This window comes from Octodon degus, unplaced genomic scaffold (genome assembly GCF_000260255.1).
Source record: "Octodon degus isolate 3935 unplaced genomic scaffold, OctDeg1.0 scaffold00136, whole genome shotgun sequence".
Taxonomy (NCBI): domain Eukaryota; kingdom Metazoa; phylum Chordata; class Mammalia; order Rodentia; family Octodontidae; genus Octodon; species Octodon degus.
Genome location: NW_004524712.1, coordinates 5,815,501 through 5,837,782, shown reverse-complemented (window position 1 = coordinate 5,837,782; position 22,282 = coordinate 5,815,501). Strand labels below are relative to the sequence as shown.

General features: G+C 36.3%; 1 protein-coding gene across 5 annotated transcripts in view; it reads left to right on the top strand.

Moving 5' to 3' along the window:
* The window catches only part of Arhgap32 (Rho GTPase activating protein 32), a 337,222-nt gene that overhangs the window by 266,143 nt on the left and 48,797 nt on the right, over positions 1 to 22,282 (top strand). For 3 of the 5 annotated variants that reach the window (XM_023701443.1, XM_023701444.1, XM_023701442.1), the window contains one exon: positions 5,631 to 5,712. In XM_023701443.1, coding sequence (XP_023557211.1) covers positions 5,631 to 5,712 — 82 coding nt within the window. Of the gene's footprint in view, positions 1 to 5,630; positions 5,713 to 16,759; positions 16,924 to 17,834; positions 17,911 to 22,282 lie in introns of those variants that run through there. The other 2 variants (XM_023701445.1, XM_023701446.1) reach the window with 2 other exon arrangements.

Below are 22,282 nucleotides of genomic sequence, written 5' to 3'. Positions count from 1 at the left end.
TTGTTGTTATATTTAAATTCTGTTTTAGTTGTTTTTTTTGGTTGCCTCAGAGACACGATGGTTAGGTCAGGCTCATTTCCTGAGCAGTGATTATTTTTTGTTCTTACTGCTACCAAAGCTCTAGGCTTATTTTTTGCAGTGGTTTCCTAACTAAACTTCTAAGTCACACCCCTGTGTTTTTCAGAACAATCATGTTGAAGCCAAACTTAGTCTGTTGTTTAGCTTGAATATCCCCAAGGCTTGTATCACAGTCCATTACCTTTGCACTTCTTATTCTTTAGTGCCAGAGAGTAAGCTGTAGACTTAACCAAGTTGCTGGAAACTGTAGAAGTTGTCAGCAGAGACAGGCACAGGACCAAGTGGAGGGCTGCAGATTAACAATGATCTGGAGCCGTCTGTAAAGTCTTTCTAAGTATTGTAGGATAGTTGTTAAATATAGTCATTACTATTAGAGTATGTAACTTTACAATAGATGAATTATATTAAGATAAAATATTTTATTTGTAATGGTATATTTTACTACCATCTGTGCTCTTCAGATTGTTTCTGTCTTGTGGATTTGAATGGTACAAGTACTGCATAATAGAGCACTACTGTGTATTTCTTGTCAAATCTACATTCAGTTTATCCTTTTGATAGGTTGAAGCCGCCTTTGGAGCATTTACAACAGGAATGCCATAAATTAGGTCTGTCTCTCGAGGGGCCAGTTATTAAACAGTGACCAGCACATGATGGGATATAATCTCGCCTGTTTCTCACTTTATGTCAAAGACTGAGAGAACATTACCAAGGACCTCACTCTTTCCTACGTGTCCATCTCCAACCTGTCCCAAACTTATCTTCAAATTTTTCTTTTCCTTCTTGCTTTAGCTTCTGTTGCTATGACAAAATATATCATACACCAGCAGTTTAAGGGAAGAAAGATTTGTGTAGGCTCATGGCTCCATAGTCTGTGTTCAGTGGGTGCCTCTGCTTCGGGCCTGTGACATGGCAGGAAGATCGTGGAGAAGGACATTGCAGAGGCGAGCTGCTCGCCTCAGGGCATGCTGAAGCAGAGAGGCAGCAAGAGCCTGAGGAAAGTTCAGTGTCTCTTAGTCACGCCTGTCCCCTGTGACCTACTTCTTCCAATTAGATGCACTTCGCAGCTGTTCTTTCAGCTGTGAACTTGCCAACTGTTAACTCATGAGTCAAGACTCTAGTGATGCAGCCGCTTTCTGAACACCTGAGACCTTGGGAGGATAGTTTAGATCGATGCCATCTTACTTCTGTGCTTGGTTCTTACCTGTTTCTCTATACTCTAGGCACCAGGGAGTGGTCATTTCTCTTCCATCCTATCCTCTTCCTAGAGTTAATTTCACTTTGGCTCCCTGGTGATATTCCTACATACTCTTTCTCCTTCCAGAAATGCTGCAGAAAGATTAAAATATTAAATTAAGCAAGGTGATGTAGTCAATAGCGCATTGTCAGCAGTAGTCACTGTTATTATTTGATATTGGGGGGGTTATCAAAATCGTTTGTGTTTTGTGAAAGGTGAAATACTCGTTTAATTATTCATCAGGAGAGTTTAAGTATTCATGGACTGCATTTTTAGAGTTAGTTACATTGCCATGTGTGTTTTCAACAGACAAGTTTTACCTTTTGTGATTGACTTTCACAGGTCTGCAAACACTTTCAAAAGTCCATGTAACCGTTAGGGGTGCTTTGGTCTTAGGGACAGAAAAGCGAAGAGAAAGTGAAGTTGATTGTTTGGTGGTAGGCAAAAGGCACTAATGTTATCTCAGGCCTTATTCTTACTCATCAGGCAGGGCCTGCTACAGATTCAGCCATGAGACCTGCGTTGGTAACAAGTGTAGCGTTTAAAGCAGGCGTACAGCCTCGTGTTGCATTGACTTATGCCTTGGCTTTCTGAGTACAAAGAGTGAGAAACTGGGTTTTTAGTTTAGCTAGTATTTAACAATATTGATCCTGGACGGTGAGATTTTTTGACACAGAGATGGTAGAAATGAAAATAAGCACATGCATTCCTGTATAGGCACAACTTTACTGGGGGAGGGGATAGAAGGTTTTAGCCAAGTTGGAATTTTGGCTGAAAGCAGTCAGCAATTAATTGAGGGACCAAGCTGCTGCTTACAGAACAGAGAGGAGCAGGTGTATCAGTTAGTGCAATAATCAGTTAGAGAAATACTTACTGAAAGATACATACATATGTAAGAATTTAAAAATATATAAGATTACAGTGGCCACCTACGGAGTCAGGTACAGAATAGTGCGAAAGGGCTGTCTGTGAGTTGGAGATCCAAAGGATCCAGTCAAGGGCCTGGAACTCACTGTAGTATGCTGTGGGCGTCTGTATCAGGAGACTGAAGGGTCTGCAGTAGACCGTAATGACTGCTGAAAGCTGAAGAATCTGCACTGGAAGTCAGGAGACAACATCCAAGGTGAAGGTGAAGACTAGCGATCCTAGGGCTAGGTTTATAGCTTAAGGGCATAAGCACCTGCCTGGCAAGTGCAAGGTCCCAAGTTCAATCCCTGGTAGTGCAAAGACTAGAGCTCCTCTGAAAAATCAGAAGTGAGCCTTCCTTATTTACTTCCATTTTATTCCATTCAGGTGGTAAGCCTGTTGGTTACTGTCCCTCAGACCCAGAGTGGGTCTTCTGTCTTCAGTAAGTGCCTTCAGCCACACTCAGAACTATACTGATCTGATTTAGCTGGTCATTTCTTACTCAAGTTGATACAGTTAGCTATCACAACAGGTTTTATTAATTTGCTGGAGTGAGCTTAAAATCTGATGATTTTCATTGGCCAGGGGCATGGTTATAAAAGATGTACTTGTACTTGGTGGGCTAACAGGAAAGAAACCTGGTCCAGGGACTTCTGAGTTACTCTTGCAGCTGACATCATCATTTTGATGAACTTGTGAGAGAATTACAGGTTGTTTAGTACTTGAGTTATCGAGAAAGAGCATGAGAGCAAAGTGCAAGAAACACGTACACCAGCTCCCATGGGCATTAGGCTAAGTTAGCCCTATCATACTCATGGAGAAACATTTCTTAAAAGACCAGCATGTCTACATGCAGAGCTGAGTAAAATATAACGCAAAGATTAAGATAGCAAAGGGGACAGGCACACTCTGAAGACAGAGATGCAAGCCTTTTATCTCATGTTAGTCTCCATGAGACATCTATAAGCCCAAGTGAAAATTCAGTGTTCTCAGCAAAAGTGGCCTCTAGGTCCCAGGGAAGTAACCTAGGAAACTGTCATCATAACCCCTCCGTCAAAGGTGTTATCTACAGCAAAGCTGCATGGCCTCCAAAGTCAGTGATTTTAGTTGACGAAGAAGGAGTGAAACTACAGGGCTTAGTTTTTTCCTTGATAAGAGTTTCTCCTTTCATGCAAACAGTCAACTTTTATGGTTTGATCAGGATATCACGAGCGGTCTTTGGAAGCATACCATGTTACAAAGGCAACAGTTTATTGTGCCTAGAAGTTTATTTTATCATCCAAAGCTGTCTGTTTCACTATGATGGTCCATAACTGTGCCACTATTATGTAACGTAAGAAAGGGAAGCAAAAGAGTAGCGATTAGAACTAGGCAAGAGATATATCCACTGTCGTGGGTACCTCTAGTACGCAATAGCTCTTCTCCAAACATCTAAAATTAATGCATTTGGGAGAAACTTAAGAGGTAAAAATGTAATATATATGATATAGTTTCCGATAAGTTCATTAAGCTTTACTTAGTCTTTGTGAATAATGGAAAACTAGTTTTGATTTTCTCAAAGATACTCAAATTTAGAAGTTAGGATGGGTGCTTTCATGTAAACTCTTAATATGTGTGTCACATAGTATTAAACATACAAATTAGGAAACTGCTTAGTTTGCTTCCAATAGTATAGCGTAGAAAGTGGATGAGCCAAGTTTAGAACGTGACCTCATCTCTGTGGTACTTCTTAGATGTTTATAAATTAAAATGAATTAGAATTTTATGTAACTTCAATATTTGAGAGTGAGGAAACTTAAGCCTGCACACACCAAAAAGATAGTATTATATGTCATAGCCATTTGGTGGAAGAACTAGAGCCTCTGAGTCTTCTGATACCTAGTATACTTGGGATGGTAACAGATACCATTTAACAAGCGCTTGCTATGTATACTTTATGTATGCAAATCCACTTGTTTCCTATGAAACCCATATGAGATATCTATTATTATTATCCTGTTTAGACAGAGAAACTGATTTACACAATGTTAAGTTATACAGCCAGTCTAGTAAGAGGTGGATTTAGGACTGAACCCAGGCCTCTCACTTTCAAGTCTACACTGTTAACCAGTGTACACCGTGCCCTTTGCTAGGACCCATTCAGGAGAAAATAAGAACTTCTCAAGTTCATTATTTCCTGGTTCCAATAGTCTTGGAAGAATTTTACTTGTTTAGTGAAAAAAGGAAGTCAAGTAGAATATGTTATAAAATTTTACTGGTAAGACATATTTAAAACGTCATTTTAGAAGACAGTTCAAATAGGAATGTTATGAATTCCAGTTAAAAATTGTTCAAGCAAAACTAATATTCTTTCAATAACCCCCTTTTAGCTCGTAATTACTGGTTATATTTTCATAATTTTAAGAAGTACCATAGAATATTGATCCAGAATTTGAAATAAGAAAGCAGCAAATGAATATGTGAAAATAATCCCACACAGATGGAAATTAAATAGCTCAGAACTTCTTGATGAGTCACACTTTTGGAAAACTGTTTCATTCTTCCCCAAAGTGTGTCAACAGAGGGAGATACAACGTGATGTAGTTTTCATGTTTCAGCTTTAACATCTGCTGCATGGCAGCCCAGTTATATCCTATCTAAGGAAACATCTATAAATATTGATAAAGATTTCCTTTTTACTTTTCTTTCCCAGGCTGTTTATCTCTGTGTTTATTCTGTTGGCCACACAGTATCTCTGGATAATCTAGAACTTCAGTATTTTCCACATAGAACTCAAGATTGTCTACTTTTGCTGAGAGGTCAAGGAGATACGGTCTTGAAAGCCAGAGACTGTTAGCACTGCTGCGATTGGCTGTAGCCTTCGGTATCGCTTCTGCTGTTCCCATGCTGCCATTCATGCACAGCAGGGATCACCAGCATGTTAAAAGAGTGTTTCAGAATTTAATTGTGTTATGTTTTCATAAAACCTATAGGAGGGTGAACATAAAATTTAGGGAAAAATTGATTTTTAAAGAAGACAGTAAGCAATAGTTGATAACAGTGATGGCTACATAACTAGATTGAGATTTCAGCAAAGTAAATTAATAAGCAGCAAAAATTTTGCCAACTGCATGCCTAGCTTGTTGCCTCACTAAATATTTTAATTGGAGTAAAAGAAATTTGGGAAATTACTAAAACTAAGAAGGCAGATTTAGATATTTGGCAAGAACCCCACCACATAACTTTATATACTCATAGCAACAGATTGTTTTATTATTTGTTTGTGTAATTGGCATCATCTGTTATTGAGAATCTTGGAATAGCATAATCACTTGGGAGGGTCTGTGGACTACATTATTGGACTTGAGTTGACAGTATTCACATGCTGGTTTTTTACTGGTTTGAAATCCTGTTTGTTGCTGCTTTTTAGGTGGGACTCTTCCCTGGACATTGTGTTGAGTTAATTAACCAGAAAGTTCCCCAGTCAGTGACCAACTCAGTGCCAAAGCCCGGTAAGTACACTACCGCATTGGAGTGTTTCTGATCAACTAATCAAACACACAGATGTTCTCTTCCAGTTCTCTTCTTCTTGTTATGCCCTTCTTTGCATTTATTGGTGTGATACGCATTTTTAGTTTTGTGTGGTCTTGATTTTTAAGTATCTTGTTTCTCTGTTGATCATTTTACGGAGTTTGGTGCACATTCAAATTTTTAGGCAATTTAAAAGAACTGCTCTCTTAAGCTTTGTTACTACATATATGCTTTTATAATGAGACAGTAAAAAAGTTTATTATTGAATACACTGACTTAAAATACAGTTTCAAAGAACTAATATGGGAATGGTATGATTAACTAGAAATTAATAATTGAAGGCAACATATATTTTATCAGTGCCATTGACCATTAAATCTATTTTAAACAGCATTTCTTATTACTTCTAGTAAAGCAATATTGCAGGCTATTAAAATATCAAGAAAACTCGAATTTTTATATTTATTGGGGTGACTTAATCTGGACAAGATTCTACAGAATACTTAGTCTGGAAATGGTTGATCTGATGTAAATTTAAAAACTAATGTAAGCAAAAACTAATAAATCTAAAGGAAAGAAGTAATCAAATTTACTTTTCTTAATTCCATTTCTTCTATCCTTTTCCTCCCTGTAAGTAAAAAGAGAAAAAAAATATGGTTCTCAGAATTTGTGTTGCTTTTCCTTAATCATTATTTAGGGTTTAAGACCTTTATGTAAGATTGAGAAACTTGAGGCTTTTATAGGTAAATGGATGCAACTAGAGGCTACACTCACAAGTGATCCAAATCAGACCCACATGTGGAAACATCTTGTTGTCTCCCTAGTGTAGGAATCTGAAAGAGTACATAAGATCTGAAAGGTACAATAGAGATAGATAGTAAAAGGGAAAGAAACTGAACATAATAAACAATTGGGATAAGGGAAAAGAGAGAAAAGGGAAAAAAGAAAAGGAAAAAAAATCATGTATATGTATACACAGGATAGCTAAGATGGTTATACTCCTAATTTCTATCAGTTTTTTGAAGGTAGCAGTTCATGCTTAAAATTTTTACTTTAACCAATTTTATGTGATAGTATCTGTAATCCGAGCAACTACATTGTAAACAGGACTGTGCAGTATACCAACTGTTGCTGAATACCTATCATCTTGGTTTTTTTTTTTAAAATTGTGTATTATTAAAAAAATTGTGTATCGTTTCTAATGCCTTTTATTTTTCTATTATCTTTAAAATAAGTTTTCAAAAAAAATTTTAAAAATTGATAGAGAAAAAAGTGTATTCTTCCTTAATCGTTTTCTACTTTTGCCCCCATATTACAGACCAGTCAATCCTCATATAGAAAACTTAGGTAATAACCCCTTTCCAAGCCCATTTCTTCATAGAATGCTGGAGAATTGTTCTAATTTCTCTCATAGGAATTTATTTTAGAAAGACTAACTTTATTGCTCCACAAAGCAAGTACTTCAAGATCAGGTTCTTTGCACTTCTCCTTCAGCCAAGAATTCTCCGTTTTTTCGGGGCAAGGATTCTCACTTATTTTACCCTGATTTGGGTAAACTAGTAAGTTTTTTTTTTAATAAGATTTTCTATATGGGGTTTTGCTTGGTAAATGTTCATTAGTAATTGTGATGACTATAGGGTTGTTTGTTTGTTTTTTGTCTTTTGGAGACAGGGTTTTGCAGTTCAGGTTGGCCTTAAGCTACCTTATAGACCAGGCTGGTTTCAAACTTGCAACAATCCTCCTGCGTTAACCTTCCAAGTACTGGGACTACAGGCATGTGCCACCATGCTTGGCCTTAGATTTCTTTTTTAAAATATGGCACTAGTCATTTTCAAATTGCCACCTTGAATAATTGTGATGTAATTCACATACAATGCAGTTCACCCTTTTAAATTGTATAATTCTGTGGTCTTTAGTATACTTAGAATTATACAACTATTATCATGGTTAATTTTAGAACATCTTCATTACTCCAGAAAGGAATCCAGCGTTCATTGACAAACCTTTCTTTTCAGCTGCTTTACCACCACCACATATTCTAAGCAACCAATAACTTCCTTTTTGTTCAGTTTTCCCTATTCTGGATGGTTTTGTATAAGTGGAACAATATATTACGTGGTTTTTGTGACGAGCTTCTTTCACATATTGGCGGTGTTTTGAGGGTTCATCTGTGCTATCGCGTATATCAGTGGATTGCTTTTTTAAATGTCTGAATGCTGTTCCACTGTATGCATATATCATATTTTATTTGTCTGTTCATTTGAGTTGTTTCTATTTTGAGTTGTTATGAACATTTATTCTGTGTGAATGTTTTTCATCTTTCTCAGATACGTGTCTAGGGAGTTGAATTGCTCAATCATAGGAGAGCTCTAACTTGAACTTTTTAATGAGCTGTGAATTGTACCATTTTGTGATCTCATCTAAGGTGTATGAAAGTTCTAGTTGTTCCATTTTCTTGCTAAAACTTATTTGGATTTTTTTTTTTTTTTTGCCATCTTCAGGTATGAAGTATCTTACTGTGGTTTTAATTTACATTTCTGTTATAGCTGTTAATACTCAATATCTTCACATATATGTATTGGCAGTTTACTTATTTTCTTTAGAGAAATGTCTATTCAAATTCTTTGCTCACTTTTAATTGGATTGTTTGACTTTTTATCTTGCGGTGTAAATTTTCCTTATATATTCTAGATGCAAGTTTTTTACTACATAATGGTGATTACATGTTTTTTCTCCTATTTTATGTGTTGTCTTTCACTTTTTTGATGTATCCATTGAAGCAAAAGAGTTTAATTTTAATAAAATCCAGTTTATTTTTCTTTTGTTTCATATGCTTTTGGTATCTTTAAGAAGGTGTTGATTAGTCCAAAGTTATAAAGAGTATATTCAACATTTTCTTCTGAGCTTATAATTACAAATTTTCACAAGTTAATGTATGATCCATTTTTAAAAACTAATTCTTATGTGTAAGGCAGGAGCTCAACTTTATGTGGATATTCAGTCAGTTGTTCCAACACTATGTGTTAAAAATGTAATTTTTCCCTTGTTTAATGGTGTTGACATCCTTGGAAAAATCAATTTACCGTAGACACAAGTTGATTTCTGAACTTCCAGTTTTATTCCATTGATCTGTATGTCTGTTCTTATTCTAGTTTTACCCTCTCTTGATGTTGATGTTTTCTGTTAAGTTTTGCAATCAGGAAGTATCACTCCTGAATTTTGTTCTTCTAATAGGTTGACTTGGCTTTTTTGAGTCCCTTGTAATTTTGTGTGAATTTTAGAATCACTATCAATTTTACAAATAAGTCAGTGGGGGTTGTGATAAGGTACTATATTAAATCTGTACCATCTTAACAATATGAAATCTTCCAATTCCCACACATGGAATATTTTCCCACTTGTCTAGATAATCTTTAATTCTTTCAGTGTTTACTATTTTCTTTTCATAGTAAATTTTTATTAGTATATGTAGTACATGATAAATACATTCAAAAGAAGAAATTGGCACACACACCTACACAACTTTATTCTTTTTACTTCAGCTTTCCTTCTCCCTGCCCTCTCTCAACCATCCAGTTTTACATGTTTCATTATGTTTATTTTTAAATATTGTGACCTTGTTGATATTATAAATAGAATTATTTTCTTAATTTCATTAATGTTTATTGCAAGTACATAAAAATATTCTTGTATTGATTTTGTATCCTGAAACTGTACTGCATGGTTTATTCTTAATGTTTAAAAATGAATTCCTTGGGATTTTCTAAACACAAAATCATGCCATCAGCAAATAGAGATTTTGCCTTTCTGTCTAGATTCCTTTCATTAATTTCTTCTTGCTCTGATATCCTCGTGGGACCCACAGTACAATGTTGAGTAGAACCTCAAGCACAAGCACCCTTTTCTTATGTCTATTCTAAGGCAAAATCACCTATTGTCTCAGCATTAAATGAGAGGTCAGCTGTGGATTTCATAGATGCTCCTTATTATTAATGACTGAACAAGTGTTCTCTTCTGTTTCTAGTTTGTTGAGTTGCTCATAAGATTATTTTAAAAGGCAGTAGTCTATGTGTGGATGATCATAGGTTTTTGTGGTCACTATTTTTGAAATGACTAAAATCACCCATCAAAAACTGGCTTCCTTAGCGTCATTTTAATCCATCTTCCTGTGGTGTAAGCTCTTATTAATTGTGCTCAATAACATTACCCAGAGATCTCCTGTAAACTTGAGTCTTTAATGCTTAGTATTATATTGGCATTAAAAATGGTATTGATTAAATATTTTCTCGTGTTTCAAATGGTGAAATGCACCAGTAATAATAACTACCAGAAGTTTCTAATATTGGGAAGGTTAGTTATTGATGGTTGTAGGAAATGGGTTTATACTCAGATCTCTAAATCATTGTTAAATCATCTATATTAGTAATTAGTATAAACACCTAACATACTTTCAAAAGCTAATTTTTTTTTCTAATGTGAATAGCATTTCAGGACTGGCATAGAGAAATATACATTCTTAATATATTTTTGAAAAGGATGATGTAAATTCAGTCAGCGTTGGACTTGTTTCACACTTTAAAACTGTCTTTGCCTACAGTATAAACAACTTGAATGTTCTATTTATTTTTAACATTGCCATCTGTGACTGTTAGATTGTGGATCTGAAAGATGCAACTATAGTTTGAGACTAAGAATTTAAACCTCCCCTATAGTATTACACAACAAGGGTAATAGGAAAATTTTTTCTCTTTAAAGCTGTTCTTTATGTTCTCAATATGTTCAATTATTTGTGTATATGAAAATAAAAATGAATCACCATATCCTGACCAAGATAGCAAATATCCATGGTGCCTTAAAAAAAGAAGGGAGAGAAGGCCTGTGGGAGACAGAGGGAAAGGGGAAACAGCAGCAACATATCTATACGAAATCATCATTTAGTTTGAATCACCATGGGAAAAATATTTGATGGAAGGATGTGAGATTGATGTTGAGAATGGGGTAGAAAGGAAGAGAAAGCAATATTTTTTAAAAATCTTTTATTTGTTTAGTACAGAGTCTTGCTACTCAGCTAAGACTCCTAGTGATCTTCTTGTCTCAGCCTCCCCAGTACTGGCATTACATGTGTGCGCCACCAGGCCTGATTTCAGTGGCTGGCATGGCACCCCTGGGTTTCTGGGGCATGCAGTACTGGGATCAAATCCAGGTCCTTGCACTTGCCAGGCAGGCACTTAGACTGCCAGGTTATTTCCCCAGCCTAGCAAATGTTTTGCTTTGTATGTATTGTTTAGAATTTGCTAAGAATCTATTTACTGGTATCTTGCCTAGAGTTTTGCATGCAGGTATCAAGGTTTTGGGTAGGTATTGCTCTCTTCTTCCTTATGCACCGATTACGTTCTTTGATGTTTTCTCATGGATCTTGGGTGATCTCCCCCCACAGATATTCCCTCACACTGACCTCTCTTAAAATGCAATTGTTTTTCCTTCTGCTAGGTATAATCTTCCCTAAGCCCATGTAATAAGTTATTTGGTTCTTACATCATAGTTCTCAATGTTAGGATCAGAATATTAACCTTTGGTCTCTTATAATTTCCATTTTGGCATTCTACATCTTATCAAAGGAAAAAAAAAAAGAAGGGGAAGAGGAGAGAAAAGTAAGCTTACCTTTGGAAATTGAATGCAATGAATTTAAATATTCTCTCTTGAGAACAGTTATAAAAATTGGACAAAAATATAAAAAAATTTAAGTATTGGAGGATTAATAAAGCTCTACACAGTTGATGAGCTAAGGGAAAAAAGAACAGAGTAGTCCTGGGATGGATGGTGTTATCCCCGCACACAGGGATATTCCTCCAGTTCTTTGCTTGTGGAATAGAGGAAGGAAGTCACAGTTCTAGAGGAACAGAAATTGAAGGTCAGACCAAAACAAGGGAGCCAAATGCTCCAGGCTTTGAGTTGGGTTTGTTGTGGAAATTGATGACTGGTTCTAGAGTGATTCTAAAATGTATAAGAAAATGTAAAGCCCAGGATACCAAAGACAGTTTTAAAGAACCAATAAGTGGAAAACTTACTGTACTAGATGTAAAAATTTATTTTTAGATTTTTACTAAGACACTGGTATGAATTCAAGAATAGCCAAATAGATCAATGAAACAGTCTAAAATCTAAAAATATCTTTCACTTACAGGTGATATTTATAGACACTCGATTAATGGCAGGGCAGTGTCAAAAGACAGGTGCTTCAATAAAGGGCTGTGGGTCAGTGACATCTGAGTGTAAAGAAAAGAGAAGTTTGAGTCTTATTTAACTCCATGTGAAAAATACTTCCCGGGAGAATTATAGGTCTTTACAACTTGTATGTGAAGGACAAAACAACAAAACTTTTGAAACTTTATACAGTAGCATATTTCTGTGACTTTGGGCTAGACCTAAAAAGTACTCATAACTGAAAGCTTAATAATGAAACTTAATTATAATTTAGAAATTCATCACAATATGTTATGAAAGGTCAAATCACTAAGTGGAGAAGATAATTACAAAACACATATCTCACAAAGCCCTTATAACCACAATATGTAAGAATCAGTAAGAAAAAATATTTTTTTAAGTTACTGAAAAGTCGGGTATTCTACAACAAATATCCAACATTCTCAATAAGTATATAACAAGTTGTTCAACATCATTAGTCTTTAGGAAAATGCAAAGTAAAGTCTAAATTGACTACTTACTACATAACCATCAAAATGTTTAAAATTTAAGAGTAATGGTGCCAATAGTTGCTAGCAAGGATGCACATTCTTACATACTTCTGGTAGGAGCACTATTTGGAACAGTCACTGTTCGACACTGTCTGCTGAGCTTAAGTGCACATATGTGCCCAGTAGCCCCTGGAGCTCCAGATGCAGATACATAAAAATTCATGTATATGTATCAAGAGACATGTACAGGAATGTTTGTAGCTGCTTTATTCTCAGTTATGAAAAACTAGAAATACTTGGAATATACACAGTAGAATGCAGAAATTAACATTCAGTGAATTCCTTCAGACCAGTGAGAATGAGTTAATAGTGTGTCTCTTAAAACACACACACACACACACACACACACACACACACACACACGCACACAGAAAAAAAAAAAGGAACATTGAGCTGAAATGCATTCACATACCCTTCCTTTCACTGTATTGTCTCATAAAACAATGCTTTAGTATTCACATCCCCACTTGAAGAGGATTCTGTGGTGTTTGAAGTTAGGATAGCATACTTTTCAGAGCTGGTTGAGGGTAGAAGATTGGGATGAGCTGGAGAAGATTCTGAAAAACAAGTTCTGGTAATGTTCTGTTGGCAGGTAGCGATTATACAGAAGTAGGATTTTTTTCATGTGCTTCTTGCCCACTTGTATATCTTTTGTAGAGAAAGGCTATTTTAAGTCTTATGCCACCATTTTAATTGGTCACTTTGCAGTTTTAAAAATATGCCTCCCATGTCCATGACTATTCTTTGCACCATTGCCTTAACACTCAAATGCTGGAAATCACACTTTCAAAATACATTTGAAGCTTCATGTTGTAAATACTTTGCAGCCATCAAAAAGCGCACAGTAGAGGTTTGCATTAGCTAGGAAAATTGTTAAAGGAAAAACTTACTATGGAGCAATATAATCCCATTGTAAATTCATAGAAGAAGATCTGGAAAGATATACATACCTAACTGAGAAGGATAATGGAACTATGGAAATAATAAGAGACTTTTTTGTCTATTTGCATCTGTATTGTTTAAAACCTTTACACTTAGCATATATTTCTTCATAAAATATGAACAATAAATTATTATCTCCACTTAACTCTACCTTACCCTAATACGTAAGCTAGTGCTTCACGAACTTAATTGTGCATTCAGTTCCCTGAGAGCTCGCCCTGCACATGCATCATGATTCAGAAGGTCTGGGAAGGGGCCTGCGGTTTGAGGATGTTGGTCCTCACTGCAGCCTGGCCCACAGGAGCTATTTTTCAATTGGAAATGGTGTGTTCCAGCCATGGATCTCTTTTTGAGATGAAAGCAAGAAAGATGACAAACAAGTGAAATATATGGAATGATGGGTAAATACTGTGGAGGAAAATAAAGCCAAAAAAAATGGGTACAGAGACTGGAAATTACTGGGATGTAGTTTGGAGTTTTAATTCCAGCAGGTCTAGGTGGGCAGGGAAGGGTTCATTAGAAGGTTACTTCTTTCTGAGCAAAGACCCGAAAGAGTGAAGAGGGGACATGCACATTGCTGGGGAAGGAGCCTTCCAGATAAGGAGTCAGGGAGTAGTAAATACTGACCTGGATATCTTCCAGCTCTTTGAAAGATCCATTGAATGAGAAGCCCAGGTTAAACTAGAGGGAGATGGGAAAGATGAGGGTGAGAGAGGGAAAGGCAGTTCCCTCTCTGGGGATTATAGAGGTTTTGACTTTTATTTGGCATCAAAGGTAGACAGTTGTGGTTTTCAGCTGATTTACCTTGCTCCAAGTGACATTTCAGTTCTGAATGAAGAATAGACAAGGATAGTTTTAAGAACATATTTGTAAAGCTTGCTAGAAAGAGCTGGGCAAGAGATAGAGATGGTAGTGCCTTAACCCAGTGTGGGATGTGTGAAGGCGGGGAAAAGTGATCTGACTCCAGATGTCGGCTGTGGAGCTAGAAGAATCTGTAGTGTAAACCCCAAATCTCTAGGTTTTGTACCTCTCAGTCTCTTACCATGCATTTTATATGTCATAGAGAGTAGCCTTTTAGGTATTAGGTGAGAGTTACAGTCATTAATTATGTAATTCTTTCACACCCAAGCAAACTGTTATGAAATAGTTATTTCTATCTGTGTTTATCTCAGGTAATATGAGGAGCTCATGAATTATATCAAGTCTTCCCAGAGTGGCTTTCCTACATTGTGTACATTCTACACTTACACATTCAAAATTGTTTTCTTCTCCTTTTTCTCCCCGGCTCTACCTTTTTTCTGCTTCTGTTTCTGTTTCTCTCTCTTCCTCCTTTTCTTTTCTTTTTCCCTTGCTCCCCCGTATCTGTGTTTAGTATTGACTGACAAAGGATTGAAATTAAAGGGCCAGCCAGATAGCACAGTGGGATAATGCATCTTCTTAGGCAGGCTCCAGGGCTCAGGTTTCCGGTGTGCCATGCTGACCCTGCCCCCGGGGCACGCTGAAACAGCGACTGAAACTGGGCATGGTGGTGCACGCCTGTAATCCCAGCGCTTGGGAGGCTGAAAACAGGAGGATCACTTGGAATCCGATCTGTATAGTGAGACCCTGTAGACCTGTACTAAATACATAAAAAAAAAAAAAGAAATTAAAGAAGCGTGGGTTTGTTTTTTTCACTATGAATAAATTTTAAGAGCCTAATTTCTAAAAAAAAAAAAGAAAAAGAGCCAAATTTCTAAGTTAACAAATTCTGTAAGTCCATAGTTGTTCCAGTGGTAAAAAATTAATGCTTTCTTCCTGCCATATAATGGAATTTGCTGTGGTCTTTCATATTTTAAAATTCATTATTTTCTTTATGTGGCCTACCATTTATCAGCAAAATTACATTCAGAGCAATGTTCTAAGAGAGAACAAATTTAGTCAACAGCATCAGACCTGGGCATGGTGTATGATTAATTCTCCCCAGGTATCTCTCTCCCTGTCAGTTAACAGTTGTGCCATCTTGGCAAATTGTTTAACCCCTTTGCCTTCATTTTGTCATCTGTGAAATGAAATAATAATAGAATCCATTTCCTAGGGTTATGATATTTTTTCTTGAAGTACTAGAATTGAGCCTTCATACAAAGTATATTCCAGCCCATTTTTAATTTTTTTTATTTTAAAACAAGGCCTCACTAAAATGTTAACTTGCCCAATCTGGGCTTGAATTTGCAATCCTCCTGCCTCAGCCTCTCAGAGTGCTGGGATTATAGGTGTATGCCACCGTTTTTGGCTTGATGAACAATTTGAGAATAGTGTCTGGCGTAATATAATAGTATAACAATAATGATACAGCATTATTTTGTTAAAGACAAACTACCTGGAAATAGAATTTACATGGGAATTAGTAAAAGGTCATTTGGAACAGAAAATACATCAGTATTTTCTAGTTCATTGGTTTCCTGAATTCTGTTACAATTAGCACAGTTCAGTGGTATTATTTAATGTAAATATTGAATCTTTTCAATGTGTTGCAATTATGCAGAAAACTCTCTCAGAAAGTCAGTTTGAGACAAGCTGAATGTCAGCTTGGCGTGGTGACCAAGGATGTTTGCTTTTGCTGTTTTATGTTTCTGGTGGGGAAGTACATCCTGATGTCCAGTGAGTGAAGGATAGATCTGTTTTACCTCTGAGCAGTGGGTGAAAGAGTGCAATCTCATGAACTTAATTTTTTTCTGAATTTTCAGTTGAAGTAAAGTCTTTTCCTTTAAGAGATGCAGGGACTGGGGAGATGGCTCAGTGGAATAAATACCTCCCTGGCAAGCGCAAGGGCCTGAGTTCAATCCCTGATTCTGCACCCCCCCAAAAAAAAGAGAGAGAGAGAGGTGCAGTAAGAGATTATCTTTCAGTTTTCACAAAGAGGCTATGTAAATTGATAATTTTTAAAGAACATGTTAGTGAAGTAACAATCATAGTTTATTATCAGGAGAGCTATTGAGTGGGTTGTTTACTTAGCCTGTTGTCGTTAGTTTCCTGATTCAGCCTTTTTCTAGCTATACTTCCTCCTTGGCCACTTACATAATTTGGGGGGGGGGCTAAATTGCAGTCATTTGTGCCTGATAAACCTCTCTCCCATCCACTTAACAAATCTAATAGGAAGTAATAGTAGCTAAATAGTAACTTTTGGAAAGGTGCAGAACACAGTTAATGTCAGTTTCAAGTTTAACCTGGGCGTTTCCTGCGCAGGAAGTGCTCACCTGGTGTCAGGCTGGTAGGCGGAGCCCGGTCCTGGTGGAGCCGGTTCTCCAAGCCTGGGCTCCAGGCGTCTGCAAGTTGCACAAGCAGTTCCTGCTGAGAGAGGAGGAGTGAGCTCTGGAAGCAGCTCGTGCGGCAATCCTGGCTCTGGCCTGCTGGCTGAAATCAAGGCTGAGAAAGGCGCTGCTGACAGAGGGGCTGAAACAGCTGGCACCTACTCCAGGGTACTGGGGACCTGAGCAGGAGTCATCCGTGCTGGATAAGGTGGGGCCAGGGTGACTATGACCAATTCTCCGTGCTTCTGCACAGAATGCAGAGCTGTCCTTTCCTGAGTTTACTGCTAAATGTAGCTACTTGGGATAATTTTAAATATTGATCTTAAAGCTTGTACAGAAGCAAGAGGTAAGGAGACATCAGTTATTCAAATATTTGATTCAGACAACATTTGGAATATTTCACCGAGTCTATTTTTAGATTATATTTGGGCACATGTTACCTTGGTTACTCAGGTGAGTGGTTCCTTATGTAATTATCTAGAAATTGGATAATTGAGCATTAATATTTGTCTCACTTGTTGAAGTGGGGTTTTGTTTATTGTACCATTGTAGGTATTATTTTCCTAGTCAGTTTTATGCCTGTTTTTCTTTTTCTAGTTACCTTTTTCTTAATGTTTTCCAGACATGAAAGTAATAAAAGTTTTCATGATTAAAGGAACATACAGTACCTTTATATCTCGACATCTTTACTTTTTTTACTGGTGGGCTAATAATATTTCAATGATTAATTAATGGAAAATAGGCAACACTGATTTACTTAAAAGAGTGTAGCATACTGTGTGAAGAAAAAACACACATACAGGATTTCAGAATTTAGGCTTTGTTTTCAGAGGGCAGCTTTTTTTAAAAAAACACCAGATGATAATACTCTGAAAATAACTCTTTTGCGTATTGTATAGTATTTTATGATATTCAGTAGAGGAGAGCAGAAATTCAGAGTCACTTAGATTAGGTTTACATTTAAGAAACTGCAGGAAAGGTTTGAAATGGTCTTGTTTGTGTGCATCCTTCCTTAATGAGCCCAGTTCTCAGCTGGGGATGTATAGCCAGATTAAATTACATTTGGTCTAGAAAACTGGTTTCTTTTCCCATGTAGCTCTGTACCAGGGAAGCATTCTCAAGAAGAAATAGTCCTAATTATACTAGCTCCTGTTTCACCACGTATGTGTTAAATGCTTGGCTGCTGTCATTTCATGTAAGTATCACAGAACTCCGAATGACAACTGTTACTGCTTCCATTGCAAGAGTGAAGAGTCATGATTTCAATAAATTTGAAACCTTGCAGTTAGGAAGTGATTTAGGGGTAGAACTCGAACTGCTCCATCTATCTGAGTTTAAAGCCTTTATCATTAATTTACCATGCTCTAGGTCAGTCATTAGTAGAGAGAGATATCAACACTTTTGCCTTTATGGAAACTTCATTATTAATACTACTGTGAATGTAGACCTTTTCCTTTTCACTTCTTCCAAAATTAAAAAAAAAAAAAAAAAAACACCCACAAAAGCAACAATCTCTCACAAATACCACCTATAACTGTATTAGTATTCCAAACCAGATTTTGTGGTCATAAAATTAAAAGGATTATGTGGCACTGAAGTGAATATAATTATATTTTAATCTAACTAAAAAGAAAAATAATGTACAGAAAAGTTTTCACACCATTAAGATTAAAGTTCTAAATTTTCAGATTTCTAGAATCTAATACAGTATTTTGAAAGACCTGTTAATGTATCTGAATTTATAAGCTGTACCCTAATTTTTATGAGCAAATATATAAACATCTCCCTGAAATAGTACTGTATTTTAAGCATCTTAGGAAATACTATTAATTCGTCCTGGAAAAAAGAGAACCCAGGCAATTTGAAAACTCTTAGCAGGTTTAAAAATATATAATCTGTTATATGCCACTATAATTTTAAACCACTTCTAGCATCAGGAATTTCTAGACACCTTATGTTTCCTCCTACTTGCTTCTGGTAAAATGCAAATCTTCCTTTTGTTCTGTTTTTAGAATTAAGTTAGTCACAAGTCTCTTATATAATAACTGAACTGGTAGTCACCAAGTTAAAGAAAAAAACACTTTACTTTGGTTTTGTAGTGTTGAGGAATAAAGCCACTCACATATATTTCATTTTGTAATTACATTTTGAAATAAAATCAGTGAATACTTTGAGCAGGATAAAACTATGGCTTACTCATACCAACCTCAACTCACATAATATGTATTTGAGCCTTCTTTGCTGTTTGTAACAAAATTCTGTAGCTCCTGGAAAAGTAAATGTCTGAAGATAGATAATAAAAGGGTCTTATCTCAACCTATGAACCCCTATACCAGGGAGCACAATCTTTAGAGCTGCATTACATTTAGGCTGGGCTCCCCTGGGAGGGGCAGCAGCATGGTATGGTGTGGCTTTGGTTTCATTCTTAACCTTGGAGGAAAGAGAGCTTTATTTAGATATCCAAACATTTTAGGCATGTTATTCAGCATGAGTTGTGCTAGGCAGGCTACAAAAATCAGTTGCCTGTTTTGTGCTTTTTTTTTTTTTTTTTTTTTTTTGATTGAATTGTTCTTATCTCTTCTGTGTCTGAAGGTTTCTTTTCTGGACGTCACTTCCGATTTATCTTCTGTAACCTCTGTAATTTGCATTTCAGTATTGCCTTTTAAATTGGCTTTTCCTTTTCCTCACCAGTAAGTAGAAGCCGATTTGGCTTTTATGTAACTGTCAGTAGCTTACCCATTTATCAGTCAAGAGTTACCACCACTGGTGCCATTTTAAATACAGTGTCCAGTGAACGTGGCATTTCTGGGATACCGGGTTTCCTCCCTTTGAGGTTGGAATGTTCAGATATCAAACTGTGGCTGTCCACATTCCAGAGCTCATTCTTAAGCTGCTCCGAGAGACTTTCTCTGCAGCAGCTTCTTACAGCTGTATCACTTAGAGAACTGTGTTTTTTCTCTTCTAAAATTATTTGTAATATGTTAGGCAAAAATAATGGTGTACTTTCCTGCTCCTCACTAATGTCAACAGAACATTAATGTTTGATTCTCAGTATATCTAAAGAATATACATGTATGTATATACATTGGATGTATACATGTGTGTAATATATACACATTTGGGGAAGAAGGGGATGAAATAAAAAACTGAACACTATTGTATTGCTTATTTAAAAATTGAAAGCTAAATTTGATAGTTCCTGAAGAGACAATAAGGATTTTGATTTTTGAACAGCCTGGTAGAATATATAGTGTTCAGAAGTTCTGAATTTTATAGATAAAATTGATCTTGTTTTTTCTTTTCCTACACTGAATTCCTAAAACCCATATCAAAAATTACTCTTTATAAATGTCTATGGCATGTACTAATAAAAGTATTACAAATGACCGTTGTACTGGTGTCTAAGAATCTGGTGGCAGACAAACAACAGCATGGCATATGGTCTAATCAGCAGCTGTGAATGTCTTTAACAATTGAAGATGGTCTAATTATGCACCAAGTCTTATATATAGTTGTACATAAGTTATGTAAAAAGTCGTGATTACTATTTTAAACATTTCTAGACCAAAATAATTTAAAAGGTGCTAAACCCAGTGTACCATACATTAAATAGTAACCTTAGTAGTAATCTTTTTATCTTAAATTTTTATTGCCAGCCTTTCCCAAAATGATCTAGAAGGCCTAATTTCTTTTTTACAAGGCTCTCCATTGAAGTTTTAGATGATGTTTCTTTATCCTCCTGATAAATTATTATAAACAAGCATCATGTCTGTAGAGTAGGGCTTTTTATCCTGCTTAAATGTTGTGTTTTCTCATTTACTTAATGATTTCTCAGGTATTATTGTTGAAATGTAGAATTCGTATTGCCTAGTAAAACTTCTCATTTTTCACATTGTTAAACTGAAGTCTTGCAGGTATACAGTGAGTGCCTGTAATCCCTGCAGTCAGGAGATGGAAGCAGTGGACCACCAGGAGCTCAGGGTTATAGTCAATTCAAGGTCAGCCTGAGCTCCAAAGTGTGGAGAGAGAGAGAGAGAGAGAGAGAGAGAGAGAGAGAGAGAGAGAGAGAGAGAGACAGAGACAGAGACAGAGACAGAGACAGAGACAGAGACAGACAGACAGACAGAGAAGAAGGGAGAGATGGAGGGAGGGAGATAGAGAGATACAGAACAAGAACTTCAATCTAAACTTGTTACTTTCCTTGCCTAAACTCTCATAGTGAGTGATTTGCAGAATTAAGACTAAACCCTTATGTCCTATACATGTTTAGCCAGCAAAAAGCATGATGTATGACAGGGTGGATGGCCTTCATCTGACTACAGATTGAACATCCTTATATAGAAAAACTCCACATTTTTTAGCACCAGTGTGATACCAAAATGGAAAATTCCACACCAGAACTCATGTTGTGAGTTGAATTTAACATATAGGTATGCTATAGTATTGTATAAAATTATCTTCAGGCTATGTAGTATATGTGAAACATAAATGAATTTTATGTTCAGATTTATGTTCTATTCTGCAAATTGCACTCTCTTTCTATATATATATGTATATATTAATGTTCTAGAATATGAAAAAAGTGAAATCTAAAATATTTTCAATCCCAGGTATTTTGGGTTAGAAACAATCTGTATCTGTCTTATTATTGGAAAACCACAAAAGCATTCAGTTACTGGGTCATTGATTGAAATATGTATTAAGTCTTCAGAAAAAAATTACTAACATTTTATGCATACTCCATATTTTTACCTCATATAATTTATACATTTAGATATAGAATAGTACCAAATACCCAAAGTTAAAATTCGGCTACTAAGTTATCATGATAAATATATAAACTAGAACATGTACAAAGCTGATCTTGGACAAAATAAACTAGAACATGTATACCTAGAAGTGGAGAAAGGTATAAAATGTCTTTATTCTGAGTCCAGAAATGTAGCTTAATCATAAAGAGTGCTTGTGTCATATGCATGGAGCCCTGGATTTGATCCCATTATTGCAGCAGCAACAACAAAAACAAAATAACGTCATTATTCTGTTAACTGTTAGCACAGTTAAGCCATTACACTGAATATAACGGGGAGTTCATTATATTTTATATCATACCTGATCTGACATGAGCATGTAAAGTGATGGGGAAGGGCCCGTGGTTTAACTCAGCAGACTAAACGCTTGCTTAGGTAAGCGCAGGGGCCGGGGTTCTATCCCTGGCTCCACGTGCTGCACTGGCCCTGCCCTCAGGCTCGCTGAGCCAGCAATGGAGTCCAGGTGTGGTGGCATGCGCCTGTAATCCCAGCACTAGGGAAGCAGAAATCAGGAGGATCACTATGAGTCTGGGCTGTGTAGTGAGACCCTGCACAAAAAAAAAAAAAAAAAAAAAAAAACAAACACCTAAAATAATGGGAGAAGCAAAGGCTGATCTTGGACAAAATAAACTAGAACATGTACAAAGAAAAAGTAGAGGCAGTGATGGAATCTCTTGGGCATATCCTTATTTTATCAGATAAAAGCTTTCTCTGAAGAAGCAGCACATGCATCATGGATGCTCACATTCTAATATA